General features: G+C 30.9%; 1 protein-coding gene across 1 annotated transcript in view; it reads left to right on the top strand.

Annotated features, from left to right (window-relative positions):
• LOC115229521 (60 kDa SS-A/Ro ribonucleoprotein-like) overlaps positions 1–8,773 on the top strand; it is a 71,569-nt gene extending 62,796 nt beyond the window's left edge. Inside the window, exons 4-7 of the mRNA XM_029799857.2 lie at positions 374–500; positions 3,225–3,470; positions 3,582–3,751; positions 7,935–8,773. Of these exons, the coding sequence (XP_029655717.1) occupies positions 374–500; positions 3,225–3,470; positions 3,582–3,751; positions 7,935–8,067 (676 nt within the window). The 3' untranslated portion in view covers positions 8,068–8,773. The remainder of the gene's footprint in view (positions 1–373; positions 501–3,224; positions 3,471–3,581; positions 3,752–7,934) is intronic.
• Positions 8,774–18,820: the final 10,047 nt, after the last annotated feature.

Raw genomic sequence — 18,820 nt, 5'->3', positions numbered from 1 at the left:
GTATTCTTAAAGTATTTTAGAGTTTGATTTGCAATTCAGTTTTTGTTTCCTTAAAAATGATTCTGCTAAAACATACTTGGAAACAGTCTAGCCAAAATGATATCAGCATTTAACCTTTGAATAATATTGATTGGTGATGCCAGTCAGTTTGAATCTAATTCTTATTCTGCTTTCAGTTACTAGAATAGAAAACCAGTTTCCTTTATTTAAAACATAGACTACTAGACTTCTATTTGATAAAAATATTCATATCTCATTGTGACTTTGTGGGAGAACTCACTTAAGCAAAAATGGGCAACCCACTAACTTGGAAATATAGAAATAATGAGCTGTAAAAGAATCATTCCATTACCATGGTTTTGTTTTTTGACAGGATACATCCTTACTCAGTACTTATTGCTCTTCGTACATATGAACAAGGCAAAGGCTTACGGCGCAAATGGAATCGCATCCCTCAAGTTGTAGAAGCTCTTAACTTCACACTAAACACTGCTATTCAGGTAAGGTATTTCCTCACTGAATTACTTCTTTAATAAAAACATTGTAAGTGCAAGTTTGTAAGACAGAAGAACCTGGTTACTGAAAAGTGAAGATTGATGAATTAAAAAAGAAGAAAGAAGTATGATATTCTGAATGAATCTTATATTTTAAGAATTGCACTTTTGTTAGTGGAAGGATCATTAAAAATCAATATCATTTTGTATTTTAAAAAAATAAGAGAGACAATTGTAATTATGTAATGACAATTTACCCCGTGACAATGGATGTGTATCAGGCAACTAGTCTACACTAACAGTAATCATCTCAGCTGAGGTCAGCACTCAGCACACAACAATGGTTCAGTCTATATTTATGTTAATCACTATAAAGCAAGCACTGTAAACTGTTATCACTGGGCCAAACACTCCTATGGTATTACTGCTGGAATAAGATAACCCAACAGTGTAAGTCAGACAAATACTGAATATTGGCTTAACAAAACATCAACTTTGGTATGGTGAATATGAAAACAGAGTGTATTATATAATGGGACATGACAGTCTGTGCATATATATCTCATCTCTTTGTGGTGACTATGCACTGCACACACAACACATCATTTTGACATGTTCTTTTATTTGATTGGTGGAATTGCAAGGGAAACATGTCCATGTCCCTTGACGATTGGGCGCAGGGAAGGACCGGCATGTGAATGCCCCCATGAACAGTATGGTTGAAAATCCAAAACTCCTATTATTTCTTTCACAAGCAACTCACAAAATGTTAGTCCATCTCACACACCCCCAAGCACTTGCCATATCAAAAACGAATTTCCCAATGTCATGTCTACCATGTATAAAAAAAGCTTCTTATACCATTTCACAAATTTGTACACTGATTTGTGTGTTGACACCAGTTGATCAGAATTATCGATGCCATTTATTGTGTGATTGTACACCAACACCAAAGTCAGTATCATTATTGGATTTCCGGTCTCACTCTTGTAACCACCAATACCACAGTTTTAAAATTATTATGGTGATGAAGCCTCAAAATGAGTTGGAAATATTTACATAAGAAATCTAACAAGCCTATCAGATTCCTTGTAATTTGCAAAATGGCCTCTATACATACCAACACTGAGTGATAGTGGATATTTACACCAACCAGCACAAAAACCAGGGTAGATAAAGCCATTTATATTTACACTATCAGATTTAAAGCAAGTACACAGCATGCATAAATTTACATCAGCTGATGTCATTGGGGTTAATGACATCTGGAATATACTTTATAGTTCTTCATTTAGTGGATGAATTCAAGTAAAGAAATTGTATTGTGCATATTAACAGAAGATTGTTTCTTTATTAAACCTAACTAAACACAAAACTCTCCTGTCTTAGCAATTTTTGCTAACCACTCACTAAAATTCCATAAAGCATGTGAACAGTATGGTTGAAAATTCAAAACTTCTATTATTTCTTACACAAGCAACTCAGAAAATGTTAGTCCATCTCCCACACCACCAAGCATATGCCATATCAAAAGCGAATTTACTAATGTCATATCCACCACATATAAGAAAAGTTTCTTATACTATTTCACAAATTTATGCACTGATTTGTGTTGATGCCAGTTGATCAGACTCATCAACACCACTATTGTGTGATTGTACACCAATCTCACAGTTGGTTTCATTACTGGACTTCCAGTCTCATCTCATAACCATATCGTATGGTGGGTAGGGGTTTGCATCATAAAAGATTGCATTCCTCTTGTTAGAAAATACTTCTAGCTTAGACATCTCTGCAAAAATGGTTTTCTGACACAGGATGCTGATTGAATAGTTAAAAGCAAATCAATACTGTATCTGCTAGTATACAAGTTACTATAATACACAGTGTAAGCATACAATCATTGTAACTATTTTTCCAAATTCGACTATATTTCATATGAAACGTCTGGTCATCCAAAGTCATTTTGGTGTATAAGCCAACAATATGGTTGTAAATTTATGGTATAAAAAATTTGATTTGGTTGTTGGAAAATACAATAGTTTATTAACCAAGGCAATACCTGAAATTTTTATTCATTCCAAATATTAACTAGCTTAAGTTAACCACACATTAATTTTTAATTTATTCACTCCAATTTGAATTAATACAGTTGAGTCCTTCCAATGTTTCTACATTTAACCAATATTGTGGCATCTAATTTCTTCATCAATGGAAGATAATTAAAGAAATTAAATTCTCCAAATATTGATCACTGAACTTATCTAAACAGTAATAACCACAGATGAGTCCTACACCATCCCACAATATAACCAATATTGTGACATTTTTCCTTTTCTCATCATAGAAAGATGATTAATGAAATTGAATTCCATCAACCGTCACCATTGGACTTATGTAAAGAAGGATAACTCTTGAATGTTTCTTTGAAGCAATTGTCCTCATCCACATGTTAAGATTCTATAAAGATTACTTAGAAAAATAGCTTGCTTGATAAATATCTATATATCTTCTGATAGTCAATATTCCTTTTCAGTGTATATTTGTAGACTCTGACACATATAGGCACATTCTTTATTTTCTCTCTCTTGTAATTGATGTCTTCAACTTCACAACTGATTTAATATTACTTCATTCAAACTCCATTTTCTATTTTTTATTTTAATTAAATTCATTTAGCCTAAATACTTGATAATGAATTTAATTTTTGTTAAAATCTTTTCTTAATAGAATGTGCCACGCACCGGTAAACGCTTTCTTGTTGCTGTAAAGGCAGACGACAATGTATTCCGCAATGCAGTCCGAGGAGCACCAGTCATCTCTACAAAACTGGCTGCTGCCTTAATGTCAATGATTATTGCACACAAAGAAGATGACTTTCAACTACTATTGTTATTGCCAGCGGTTGCACTTAATTTAAAAATTACACCAAATATGCAGCTCTCAGAAATTTGTGATCTAATTTGCAGTTTCCCAGTGAGTGCCTCAAATTTGTTATTCTTAACTCATTCATAATTACCTTCTGTTTATATTAAATAAGTTTCTATCATGGTCACTGTATTTAATGTTGTTTCTCTCTATTTATAGTTGCTGCAAAATGCTAGAGATCTGTCTTTGCCTGTCAAGTGGGCCATTGCTAAAAAATCCCTTATTGATGTATTTCTTGTGATTACTGATTGTAGAGAATGCATCAGTGATATTTCTCCAGGAGAAGCTATGAAATTGTACAGAACAAAAATGGACATGCCTAATGCAAAGTAATATATTTTCTCTGTATAATATGTTGTATATCATCATCGTCATAGTCATCATCATCATTTTATCATCATCATCATCATCTAATGTCCCATGTTCCATGCTGGCATGGATCAGATGGTTTAGATAAGGATCTTTCCCAGGTTATATAAACTCATGGGGCCAGTTTCCCGGTTTCTGTGGCACATACATTTTCCCATGATGGAATACCAGTCCATTGCAGGATTACTCATTTTTGCTAGCTGACTCGTCTGGAGCAACGTGATATAAAATGTTTTGCTCAAGGACACAACACGTCATCCGGTCCAGGAATCAAAACCACAATCTTAGGATCACAAGTCCAACACCCAAACTCCTAAGCCAAATAGGATCTGGTGAGTCCTAGGACTGCATTCATGCTCTACTATCTACTTTAATATGGTTTTCTTGCCAACCACGCTACAGTGTGTACTGAGTGCTTTTTTTTCCCCTGCTGCTGGCACTATTGAGGTTGCCATCCAGCTCACAAGTGTACAAAACTCAAGGAGAGTGGTGGCAGGGGGGGACAGGTCCTTATGCTAAATGAGATTAAAGTATGAGAGAAGAGGTTGAAGTAGAGCAGCTTCTTGTTGTAGAGGAGCTACATTGCTACTCACATTCAGGGGAAAAGGCAAGAATAGATCAGTAGTAATTGCAAGGAGATAAAAAGTTGTGATGAGGTGCCCAAATGCCACCTCAAGGTATGAGGTGAGAAGTGACTCAGTGTCCAGGTGGTACCTCAGTGATAACACACTATTTTAAAGACAGTGTATTTAGTACTGACATTGGAGTTAATTGTATTTGATCTTTAATTAGTGCATATTCTTGTATATATGTGTTTATTGAAATTTATCATTGAAATTAAAGTACCAAATATTTAACAGAATGTAAGCATGTGTTAACAGAGCCCTTGCTGTCCCTCATTCTATTTACTCCAGTAAATCCGAAGTTTGATTTTGTGCCTCAGTCCCTTCCTTCTGTAAATCAATAACTTGCTGTCACATCCAAACAACCCTTCTTACAGAGCTGCCATTCATTCCTTCCTGACATCCCCCAACCATGCTTCATCCACTTGCAACCTACACACCTCACACCAAACCTACACTGATTCCATGTACAATGTCTTTGAAAGCTTCTCCCAATGGAGATATGTCAATCTTGTTTTCAATAGCAAGAAAACACAAATGTTAATCTTCAAAACAAAAAGACATCATTGTACTCCTACCCACTAAGCTAGAGCTTTCAAAATCACTCCAGTTGTGTTTCACTTTCGCCAAGAATCTTTCTTGGCAAAAACAAATTCTTAGCCTGGATTTCATCTTAACAACTAGCCCTTGTCTTCAAGGCCAGAAGACACTTTATCCCTCAACAGTTATTGATACACTTAAAGGCTCGAGTGAGGCCTACAACAGAGGATTACTCTCACATCTGGGACACTGCTGCTGCTACAACACACACAGATATCCTAGAATGTATCCAGAAAAGGATTGCTCACCTAATTAGTATGAAGACACTTCCAGATACATTCTAGCCTCTGGCCTACGTGTACACTATTTCCTCTGCCTTTTTTACTGTAACTGTAAATGGCCTCTGAACCTCAGTACTATCTGGGCTCTTTCCATGTCCACTCAGGCATTGCCAGACTACTTGTTTCTACTCCTCTCATCACACAGGCTCTACACCAGTCACTATACCCATTTCTTCTTTCCCAGAATATCAACCCTCTGTAATTCCCACCCTGCTCATATTCTTCCTTAAAAACATACCCAGTCTGCTATACAACCAGAAGGAAGTCTAAATGAAAAGAAATATTTTTAAGAAAAGAGCATATAAAGACCACTATTTTTATTAAGTCAAGCAACCATGTGGAGACACTATCATTCGCTCACACACACATATGTATATGTATGTATGCATACATAAGATAGTTGAGTAAGATTTCACAGCTATTCTGCCAGGTTCAAAGATTTGGCTGTGTGAGCAATATGCATTATTTTTTGCAATGTTAATATTGCATCATCATCATCATTTACTGTCCAATGTCCATGCATGTTTACTTTGACATGGTTTCTAAGGTTGGATACCCCTCTTAATGCCAACCACTTTACAGAGTGTATTGGGTTGTTTTTGTTTTTTTTTCATGCCACTAGCACTAGTGAAGATTACCTCATAACTTCCAGGGCTGAAACATAAAGTGGCTCCTCTAACTGAGGGCGAACAAAAGAGAGAGGGTGCAATGTTCTGAATGGGATGAATGAGAGTGCATTGATTCTAGATTTGGGTAAGATGAGAGGAACAGATTTATAGTTGTGATAGAGTGATAATAGAAAGAGTAACAGAGTAGTAGAATAGGAAGTATTTAGGAGAGAGCATGGTAGGGGACAGGAGAAAGGCATCTTGTTAATAGCAAGGGTTATAGAGAAAAACGGAATAGAGAGTATGAACAGAAGTTGAGAAATCTTGAGAGATATATGTGTGTGTATTTTTATAACATTTTCAAGTCTCCCTGTTAGAATGAGTTTGACAGTTCTTCATATCTGGAGTTTTGCATAAATGACAAGAAAAAGTGTTTAAAGTTTGATGCTATATGACTTTTAGTAAGTTATGTAGCTATTTAAAACGAGAGTAATAGCTACACCTCTAAATATAGTTTGAACTGTTTTCTGGCAGTGCTCCAACATAGCCAGAACAACAGTAATTTGAACTAAGAGAATAAATTTAGCCATTCATGTATAAATTTGACACATCTTTGACAAATTAATCATTCTTGTCAAACTGTTTCCTTGCTTTAAATTACACACTCCTCTTTAGTAATTGAGCAAAACTTAAACTAGAAACTGATAAACCCCTGATTCTCTGAAAATATTAAAATTCTGGTTGGGACAATATTGAATATTGATGACAATGAAGATAGTGGTAATTCTGTTGTACAAGTCAATTATTAGATCTCTTATAATATCTTTGGGTCAGCTAGTATATTTCTGGTTGAAGAAACAAAGCTAAATAGTAACAAAGTAATTTAAAGGTTACAGTCCAAATTAACTATTAATCTTAGTAATATTTAACTTTGGAAGATTCAGATTATTTTAGCAGCGCTACTATAATTTTATATAAAATATATATTTAGTTGCCTCACCCAGATATGAACTTCAAAGTGATTTTTACTTCTTTAAATACAAAAATATAAAAGTGACTTTAAATTATCACCATGTAGTTTTAGTATACAACTTGCTTTGTACTTTGTATGTCTTTGACTAAATTCCAATTGTCATGATATTAATTATGCAAAGGCATATTACCTTTTGTGCTGGAGAGATATATTCTCCTAAGATTTATTACATAGACACAAGGTTGCATATTTTTAGAAGAAAGAGTAAATGAGAATGTATGGTCCTCATGCCTTCCTCTATGACAGTAACAGCATGAGTGAAGGGAAAAGTTACATTCCCAGTGTTCAGCTTGCCACATTGAACAGCCAAGGGATCATTCCTCTCCATTTTTTCTGATTGACATTTCATGTTTTACTACCATTTATAAGTTATTTTAGAAACTACAGATCATGTGGCCTATTGTAAATGTTTCTTCATATTAATCTGTTTTTGTAGACTTATGTTAGGGCTGAATAACTTTCACAGCCATCATAGCTTTACAAAATTCATCCCCATAAATGTTTGGTATTTATTTTGTTACTCCCAACAATCAGAAGGAAAAAAACCATGAAAACCTAATTGAACCTTGAGAAGGTTTCAACTAGAATCCATGAAGCCTCAAATTCCCTAAAAATATTAAAATCTTATGGGTGACAATACTGATTATTGTTGACCAGAAAGAGAGTGATAATTCTGTTGTATAGTTTGTCAAAATAGCTACATGTAACTTGATGGCATTTTCTTTTGAAAGAGAGAAATTCTAGTCAAATCACAGAGAAAGTCATGTTTTCTTTTGCAATTTTTTAGTGTGTGTGTGAAGATGGTCATTTATTCATATTTATATGAATGAATACTGAAAATATTAGTAATAGTAATAGACTTATTAATAACAGATATAACATTTATACATACCTTATTTTACAAACAATTGTTTTCCATACACATGAATATTGTATATTTATTTATAAACATTAATACTGTTGTCAGTTTGATTTACTTCAATACTTTATTATTTCAGGTATATTAACTGTGCTATATCCACCAATAGATTAAGATTTGCTGACCCATCTGATAATGGCATGTTAGATGTTGCTGGTTTTGATGAGAATGCACCACGTGTCATCCATGATTTTGTTTTAGGAAATCTCTGAGTTTCAAACTACACTGTTCCATGATTGCTGCTGGCACCAAAAAAGAAAACTTTCTCTCCACATCCACTACTGCCAAATATGTCCTTGTCAAGGCTTATTTCCTAAGTTTTCCTCCACTCCCAGCGGCAGATTTTAACCTACAGCTGCCTTGTCAGTTTGGCAGTTTTAATTCGACGCATTCTCTCACAATTCTACACTATGATAGACATTTGTACCAATTCTGATTTTTTTTTAATTACCTCAGACTGCTATTTTGTGATATCTTTTTAGAATTCCTTCAATATGAGAAGTTTGCTCTTTTAAACTTTTCTTATTTTTTAACTGAACTGAATTTTTATTATCAGTGTTATGGCATCGAAGGTTTTTACTTCTGGAATGGCTATGACATGTGGTGTGCAACCATACTAAACTTAGCTGAAAAAGCTTTAAAAAAAAAGGGGGGAAACATGCTTGTTGTTGTTTTGCTTTGTTTTGCTATTCTTTTTTATGATAAATGAGTTATTGACTGTTTCTGCTGAGTTATACGTGGTGTTACAAAGCTATCTATTTTAAACTCTTAAATGCTGACTCTCTTCTCACCTCAGCAGGGCATTTGGTGAGCAGCAGAAAGAAGTCTGTATTTACCACTTCTGGCAATGAAAGAGATGAAATTATTTACTGTAATAAACTATTAAAAAGTATTTACACACCCAAGCACTCACTTGAACATTTGTCGTCTTATTGTTTCCCTTCTCACTTCTGCCTCTTGTATTAGTTATGCTCTCATTTCTCCATTATGTTTTCTGTACTCTTTACTGTCCTCTAATAAATTTTCTTTTCTCTACTAATTGGGGTTCATACACCTATTCGCCAGTTCTCTTTCACCTTATGATATTCTTCAATTTCTTCTCCATCTACTAGCCCCAATTATCCCACATCAAATATTTCAACATCACTTCTAGTTATATTTCATAGGTTTTTCCTATGACAAAATTTCCGATATATTTCCAAGATGAAAAGATCCCTTCTCATTACCCAACAAATTTATACCCAAAATTTTATATAGTATCATTAGAATGATGAACTATACTACAAGCCAAGCAATATATATGCACTTATGTGTGTGTATAAATATTTGAACATTTTAGAAAAAATTCTTAATACAGTCAAAATATTTGAAAAACGATTTTTTTTTTATTAAAAATTATTAATTATATAAGAAATCTTTTTTAAAAAATAACATTAATGGAGACCTGATGATGAAAGTGCTCACAGAAAGACTTTCTGTATTCAGTTTTTCAAATATACATAGTATCCACATACTACATGTATTTGAAAAGCTGGAAAGAATGAAAGTACTAACACAAAAACTGTGTTACTTTCTATGTATAATTTTCTAAGGACTGTATGATTAATAATTTTGAATTAAAAAATCTTTTTTGCCTCAGTGTGTGTGTGTGAGTATATATATATATATATACACACACACACATATACATATAAATACCGGCACATATATATATATATATATAGGTTTTTATATATATTGTATATGCATGTACATATTGTATACATGTAGTATATATACATATATATATATATATGAGTGTGTGTGCATATGTTATACACACACTTGCACACATGCACATGTATATACACACGCATATATATAATGAATCCTTCCATTTTATATATCACTATTTTTGAGTGCTTATTTCTTCCAATACTTCTGTGTTGAACACTGGTACATGGAGTAAATAAAACATTAAAAAAAATCTATTGAAACTTCAATTATATTATTCATTGTGTATTGTGCAAAAGTGGAGTGAGTGTGAAGAAACTGGTTTTCTTCTAATAAAGGATGGGAATTTAAATTTGGCTTTAAAAAAACCTTCAGTTAATGTAAAATCCCCAAAAAGAAGTGTACTGACTCTTCATAAAATCTAGTCTTAAGTTTATAGTTTTTTGGTGTGTTTTTTAGTTATATCACAAAAGAATGAAACAAAAAAAACTATTTTTGTTTTTTATTTCCTATTCTAAGATATTTTTCTACATGCATGAACTTCCTTCCTAATGTTATAATTCCTTGAGTACAAATTATCTTTTGGTTTGAGCTCTTGCTCAATCATAATCCTCGCTGTAGCTTTTTGTACTACCACTAATCTCTTGTTATCTCTCTTTAACTGGTGTTCATTGAGTCACCCACACAAGCATGGCAGAATTTTTTTTTTTTGTTCATTGTTATCATGTTACCACACATTGCAAGAAGCTGTTATTACTTTTGATGATTTTTTTTATTTTACCTTTTCAATGTCTTGAATATTGTTATATGTATTGCATGCATTCCTAATTTTGTGAGGATTGCTCATTTCTTAATATACTGGGGTTTTTTTCACAGCATACTTTCTCTCTCACACAAAGTCTCCCATTATATGTGTATGTATTCATAATGTATAGCATGTGTGTGTTTGTGTACACATACACATACGTATATATGCATTCATACATTCATTCATAATACATATATATATATATACACACACACACACACACACATATGTACATATACATATGTGTATGTGTGTATATATATATATATATATATATATATATATAAATTATATGAGGTCTGATCAATAAGTTTCCAGATTGTTGCCATAGTAATGAAGCTAAAGCATGCAGGGTGAAACCGCTTGGCAAAGATTGACCTTGATCTCTACAGTGCATGCACACTAAGTTTTAACGTTCTAGCTCACTTCCACTATTTACAGCAGTGCTTGGAGGGAAGGTGTGTAATATGTGATCGTTGCATTGACCATGACAGGAAAAGTTATCATGCCGATACCTGTTCAAAGGCCTATACAAAGTTGCAGAAAGTATATGAGCCGCACAGAAGTGTACAAGTGGTTCAGATGTTTCCAAGATGGCTGAAAAAATGTTGATATTATCTCAGTAGAACTGAGGAAAATATCGCAGATGCGCGTGCAACTGTGAGGGAAAATTGTCGAATCACTATCTGTGAGTTATCAGAGGATGTGCAGATCAGTTACAGTTCAGTTCAGTCCATTATTACTGAAGATTTGGGTATGAGATGTGTGTCTGCCAAGATTGTGCCGAAACTGTTTTCAGCTGACCAAAAAGACACTCTCGCTTCAATTGCACAAGATCTCCTTGATAGTGTCGTGAACAATGCAAACTTTTTGAAAACTTAGTGTAGACCTCTGAGCAGGTATCGCCAAGCTTTTGGCAAAATTTGATGCAGATTTTCTGCTCAACTTTCTCTGTCATGATCAATGCAATGATCTCATGCTACACACCTTCCTTCCAAGCAATGCTGTAAACAGTAGAAGTGAGCTAGAACATTAAAACTTGGTGCGCATGCACAGCAGAGTTGAAGGTCAATCTTTGCTAAGCAGCTTCACTTTGCATGCTTTAGCTTCATTACTATGACAACAGTCCAGATACTTATTGATCAGACCATGTATGTGTGTGTATATATATATATATATATACACATATGTGTGTGTGTATGTGCATGTTTGTATAACTATATATTATGTGTGTATACAAAAATATACATACACACACACATACACACTTGAAAGAAGATTCAGTGATAGAAATTTGAGAGCAATTTTTCAGCATAAAATTTGAAAGGTTAAATGTATGACACAATTTTCATTAAATTATTTGTTTCTTCTGGCTTTTTTGTTTCTTTTGGGTTTTTTTATATTTTTTTACACAGAAGAGGGGACATGTTTTATTTTCGTTTGATATGAAATACTTTAAAAAGCAGAAAATTTGAATAGCTTATAGTAGCAAAGAAAATCCAACTTTAGAATCAGCACTTCTTTCTGTCCTGTTTTTAATCTTCCTTCTACGTGTTGAATATCTTAAAAATTTAAATATGTACTAAATTTCTAATTTGTTTTATTCTTAGCCATAAATAATATCACATCTAAAGATAAAAATGCTAGCATCAATAGCCAGAAAGTTACCACCATGAAAATAGCTTGTTTAGATTAGAAAATATTGAAAGTAAGATATATATAAATTTTTGTTACTATTTTGTCAGTAAAAATGAAACAATACTATATGTTCATCTGATCCAGTTTAGAAATTATATTTTATTTCTATGAAAATATTTCTGGAAAATATTTTAAAAACTTCACTGTTTAGTTTTACTCTTAGCAGTGCAGCATTCCTTTATTTTTGAATGCAGTTTTGTTTTTTGTTCCTCACTTTCTTTCTCTGAAATGTTTAACACAGTAAACTCGAGCTATGCTAAATCTCACCTTCTTTGCATTCCATCTAACATTGCTTACTGTAACCTTTTTTTTATTTTTCTTTGTGGTCCAATACAATAACTCTTTTCAAGTATTGTGTGATAATATTTTAATCCATCACTAAATTCTATGAATTTCTGTATTTTTGATTTTAAGTGGCTTTTTAACTAAATATATATTTAATTGATTTAAATTAGCTCTTTCTGTATTCTGATTTCACAGCCGAAATGGAATTCAGTAACATATATTTTAGCTTAATTAAAAGGTTCACACCTGACATAACACTGATTATTCCAGATATTCAGCAAAAAAAAAAGAAGCTTTTACCAAATGTTTTAAAGATTTTACAGTAAAGTTTAGATTAATTTTGCATTTATTTATTTGATAAACTTTTTTTTAACCTTTATGCAACAACAAAAGGGTATTGAAATTAAATTTTAAAACCAGATATGCAGTTTTTCTTTGAATAAAATTTTTAAAAGCAAGCTCAAATTCTTTAAGGTTAATTAATATTTCACAAAATTGGAAAATTTTAATGCACAGTTTGATTCTATTTGTTTTTTAATCTATTTCTGTGTTTTAATCTGTTCAGTACCAATCTGCCTGAGATCACTGTGGGCCTGTAACACAAGCTTCCTGTTTTAAAAGGATCTAAATTAAAACCTACCATCAAAATTTCATTATAATTTATGTTCCAAACACCAGCTTAATAATAACAGTTATTTTATTAAATTCTTCAGTATCTTAAAAATTAATTGGAAGAAAGGAAGTAAATTTCAACTGAATTATAGTAACAAAGAGTTAATACATCTTCAAAGGATTTAACATTTTTACTTAAACTGCTATTATCAAATTTTCAATGAAGTAAATTATTAAAACATTTTAGATCAAAATTTGTTAATCCCGAGAATGAAATAGTTTTGAGAGTTCTACATATTTGACTTGATTTGAAATCATGTTTTGGAACTGAAACAACTAAGTCATCGAAAAACCATTTTAGCTATTTAAAAGTACACACTAGTTATATTCAGTTTTCATTTATGACTTAATAGTACTGTCTTTTATGAAGTGCCAAAAAGTTTCATCACACTTCTGCATCCTGGTCACTGAAGCAGTTCCACCTCATAAAATAGATTTATTTTTGCTATTGTAAAAGGCATTCTTAAATTGAGTCCTTGGTCTGGTTTCAGTTTCTACCTGGATCAATTTTATTTATGTCTAATATGATTGGACTATCATCACTTTCCTTTCCTGTTTTTAATTTTACTGACATGTTAATCAACTTCATTACTTTGTAAAGAAAATTATTATTAATCCATTTGCACCAAAGAGTTGTTGACAATACCTGAAATTTCTTTTATAACAAAATCAATTAAAAAATAACAATGCTGAAACTCCTCTCATTTTAAAAATTCATTTCAAGTATTATGTTTGATCTGCTTTAATATAGTAGCCATTGTACATGCAGCCAGAAACTGGTTATGATAGAATTTAATAGATGTGATTGCCTGGCCTAATAAATGTTTGGAAAGGAGTTATATTTTTGTAAGTAATTAACATTTATTTTAAAAAACGGAATTAATTACAGCTTTCCTCTTTAGTACTTAATTCATATTTTACTAAATTTTAGTGTATTTATCTGCTATCTTGCATATTCAAAATAAAAATATATTATTCCTCACCTATACTTTTAATCGAATGTAATATTTCATCATTAAGGAGTTTTTCTAGAAATAATTCTACTCAATAGTCCATGGCTTAGTTTGTATTGTTACATGTTCACTTTAAGAACAGCATGACTGTTACATATTCCAGCGCAGTGAAGTTGTTATAGACTAGAGGCTTTATAATATTCAACTTAGACCTTTAGCTTTTTTAATACAAAACCTGCTATGGCTACTTTTGAATTTCATCCTTTGTAATTGGTAGAAGTAATACCAATAGATTAAGTTTGTCAATCATATCCTCTTTCTAACTTAAAAGAATTTTTTTTAAAAAAGAAATTTGTACCAAAGAAAACTCATTACTTCATATTTTCATGCCAACATGTCTCACATTCTTTTTAACAATTTTATATCAGCATACAGTAAATGGTCATTTTTATTTACTTAAATAGTAAAGACATAACCATTACCTTTTCCTAACAAGGATTTGAGGTGAATGAGCAAAATATTCTAGTCAAATGCTCTTTCTGATACATTTGTTGTGTCATAAGCACTTTCATATATTCTGTGTAAGTGTTTCATATTTTAAGTCTGTTTATTGTGGTTTAAAGGTTTACAACACCTAGTTCAGAACTGGGTTTTCCTAATGATCTGCTTGTCTAAAAACCACATTAGTTTGATAATGCTTAAATTACATTGATGTATTCAATTGCTTTCAGTATGACTAAAATTTTAAAATTTCAATTAAGTATTTGAAAATGCCAAATTCTAGTAATTAAAACTTGTCAGTGTAAGATTCTCTTGTCAAACATCTAAAATCTCCATGCTCTTTATGCTACTTGGACAACATAAATGGTATCTTTTCCAATTTATCTAGTTTCTTCAATAAAAGTGTTCAGAACACTTGATTTATATTTTTTTTTCAAACTTACATCACTTACATTTAAAATTGATGAAACACATATAATTTGATTTCTTAACTTTTGTAATTAAGCTATTGACAAACTATCAATATTCCTTGTTTTTTTAATTATTTGATACATATAATAACCATCTCCTTGCATTAATAGTTCAACTGAATTTTTTATTTGCATTGGATTTTGTGTTTAATACTGATAGGTAAAGCTTAAAATTTATAAGAATCTTTTTTCAGCTTTGTTGAGTCAGCTTCATGAAATTTAAACATGTCTGGAGCTGTCTCTTGTACTTACCAAAATTATTTAAAATATTAGTCATTAAGCTTTTCCTCATCACATAGATGTTTTAATTAACTGCCTAATGTTTGTTACAATAAATATGCTAACTTAACTATTATTCTTCATGCAAATGGTATCTCTGAGTAATTAGCCTCAGTGGTTAAGTTCCATTTATATCTATCTTACAAGTAAGTTTCAAAAGAAGAAATTTCATTTCTTTTAATACTTTACTAAAATAGCTATAAAAGTCAAATTATCTGCCAAACACATTAAATATTTTTCATTTTGAATAGATTTAGTAGCTGTTACCTTTCTTAATTCTGAGTATTTATTATAATAATTTATTAAAATTACTAATTAAGCTTGTTTTTGTTGGCACCAGCCTTTTATGTCTCATTCTCCACTGAAGTGGAATTGCATTTCAATTGGTATACTTGAAGTTAAAAGAAAATTCAAATTAATTCTGTAATAATTGGATTTAATTTAGCTTTTAAATATTTTCGTTGACAATCACATTTGTATTTTGGAAATAAATATCTTACGCTATCTCCTTCAAAAGCATCAAAATTTGTTGAAATTCTTCATCCAAAGCCAAATGGTGGTTAGCATAAACGCTTTTCAAATGTAACTCTCAGTTTTGTACCACGTAATATATCTCATGTTTTGTTTTTAATTCTACTTTAGAAAGCTTCAAGCAGCTAAAATTTCATGCCCAAATGCCATTACATTTTTTTTTATTAAAATTTCAAATCAAACCGTTATTATATGCAGTGCCTTAAGATTTGAAGATTTGTTAATTTCCATTTTCCCAACTTTTATTCACAAACATTTTAAAACTGTAAATGTTTAGATTCTCTACAATTACTGTGGTATTTAGAATTGATCAACATATTAAATATAAGATATGATACACTTGAAAATTGAAATGTTGGCACATTTTTTATCAACATAAAGTTTGAGCCCTTAATTATTGAAGTTAAAATAATAACACTAAAAATAGGGTAATATGCAAAGTCAGGACCTTAAATTTTGTTTCATCACAAAATAAGAAAAGAAAGAAAATTTGTTTTCAAACATTTTCCAAATCATTATTAAAAATGAAAATTATAAATCTTAAATCATTTTTATCTCTATTTCATTTGTTTTTATGGTGTACCTATCAAAATGTATAACAATGTTACTTTTGTGATAGACAATAGTAAATGTGGCTGCCTATCATGTGGATAAATTATTGGATTGGATGGTGTGCAAGGCAAGTAACTGGATTGTTCTAATAAGTCATCATAAGTTTTAACGAAGAAAGAAAAAATTATCAATCTCTATAAGAATATTCTCAAATGTCCAAAAATCAAAGAAAATTCATCAAAGTTAAAAAATATTGGAATTTCCAATTTTGGAAAAATGTAACTATTATAAATAAATAAAAAATTATAACTTTCTGACTGTTATACAAAGTGATGAAGCGTCACTGGCCAAATGATCTGTCCTTGTTTAACCCTTTTTATACCAATACTAAACTGTTTGATACCACCTCTGGTCTATGTTAAAAAAATTCCTATTTTAAAGTGATCTGAATCAAAACCTTGCACCCATATTTATGTTCTAGACTTCAGTTTAATATTGAATTATTGTACTAAATTCCTTTATTATTTTCAAAATTAATTGAAACAAAAGCAATGTATCTCAACAGAAATATAGTAACAAAATGGTTAACACCACATTGCTCACATACCACTGATATTCCACATGCATTTGTTTATATGCCCTGCTATGTCAATAAATAGGTCATATCAATGAACCTTGCATAAATCTAAGCATCTCAAATGTTGCAAAATTTGGGGCCCTTATCAAAGTATATTACCTTGAAATGTATTTATAAATTCCAAAAAAGTAAATAAAAATGTGTTTCTGAACCTAAATGTTGTTGCATTGGAAATATTTTGTGTTATTTTTACAAACAAGAATCAATAAACTATGAATTAGAACTAAAGTGCTGTATTCTAAATCATAAATTCTCATTCTATATCCATTTGATTCTCTAACTATTAAAACTTTTTAGTTGTGTTCTAAATAAAGAAATTATGATTTACTATATTATTTTTCTGAAAATTGTGTCATCACCCCTATTTTATTTTAAATTAATATTTATGTTGTTTATTTTTAATTCTAATGAAAAATGTAATCTGGAAAATTTTGTACATGGGTCTTTAGTTTTTGTTTAATTTTTGCTTTAAAGATAAATAAGTGACAAATGAAAACAAAATGTGTATCTTCAAGTTTATTTTGAATTTTGTAATGAAATGCATATCTACAGGCATATGAACCCAAACAATAAAGAGAAATACATTGGGTCCACAATATAATATATATATATGCTAAAAATTTTATAGCATATAAAACTTTAATATAATTTATTAAAATACTGAAATATGCATAGTATACATACATATATAAAGTATTCTATGGTTTTGTTTGTTTGTGCAATCAAAGTTGTAAACCCTAAGCACAAGAAAAATATCAAAAATAATTTGGTTTGGAAAGAGAAAAACCTGTTTTATTTGAGGTAAAATGTCTCACTTCATAGCTATTATCATGGAATCTTTATATTTCTATAAGTGTGTATATAAAACTTTGTGTATTAAATACACATCGATTTATAGTAATGCTACAAAATCATATTTGTATATTATTATGCATATATATTATTCTTTTTGGGGTATAGCCATCCAAATATTCATATGATATTACATACATGTTTAATATTTCTGTTATATACAAGCAAAAAAATGTATTGCAAAGTGAGTTCCTATGTGTAAATATATGCATATCTTACCCAATTGTTATTTATCAATTTTATAAATGAAATCTGTCCTCAATCTATGGGAAAATGTTAGAGTTGCAATCCAGGTTTATTTTACTATTTTCAAGCTGTGTGATTGTGCACATCATGTGTGTGTGTATGTTTTTAACATATATATAATGTACATATATATATATATGATATGTATGTCTGTGTGTGTGTGTGTATGTATATATATATATACACTATGTATATGCAATGCAAGTAGCATACATTTTATTTTGTATATAAATAATAAAGATATAGGGACACAACCAAAAAGTGTATGTATAGTTACCCTCTGAGGTATGATTCACTCATGAAGACAAGTTTCTAATTCATTAAAGTATTAAGTGCTTAACGATAAATTTTCATTTTTTTTCTCTCATTTCTCCTGAATTTAAACATAAAATCTGAGAAGCAATTATTATTTCTAAATAATTATGCAAATTTAATTAGTTTTCCATAATTTTAAAATACCAAATTATTGTTTCAGATATTACTAGCTCATCATTTTTAAAATAAGTAATTTGTTTCAAGTTACAAGAAATGAGAATTCATGACTGAAGAGTGAACTTGAAAAACATCTCAGCTGAAGATAAAGGTGTATGTGTGCATGCATGCAGTTATTTTAATGAAACAAAGTGGGGAAACAATGCAATCTTTATTACTAGATATTAAACAAAATATCTAATAAAATCTCTTGACATTAGGTGCAATATTTAACTTTCATAGCTCTTCAATGATTATCAGCCCCTTCTCCAGGAAGTCAAGCATTCTGTTTTGTGA

The sequence above is a fragment of the Octopus sinensis genome, linkage group LG2, assembly GCF_006345805.1.
Source record: "Octopus sinensis linkage group LG2, ASM634580v1, whole genome shotgun sequence".
Taxonomy (NCBI): Eukaryota; Metazoa; Mollusca; class Cephalopoda; order Octopoda; family Octopodidae; genus Octopus; species Octopus sinensis.
This window is presented reverse-complemented; position numbering and strand designations above follow the sequence as displayed.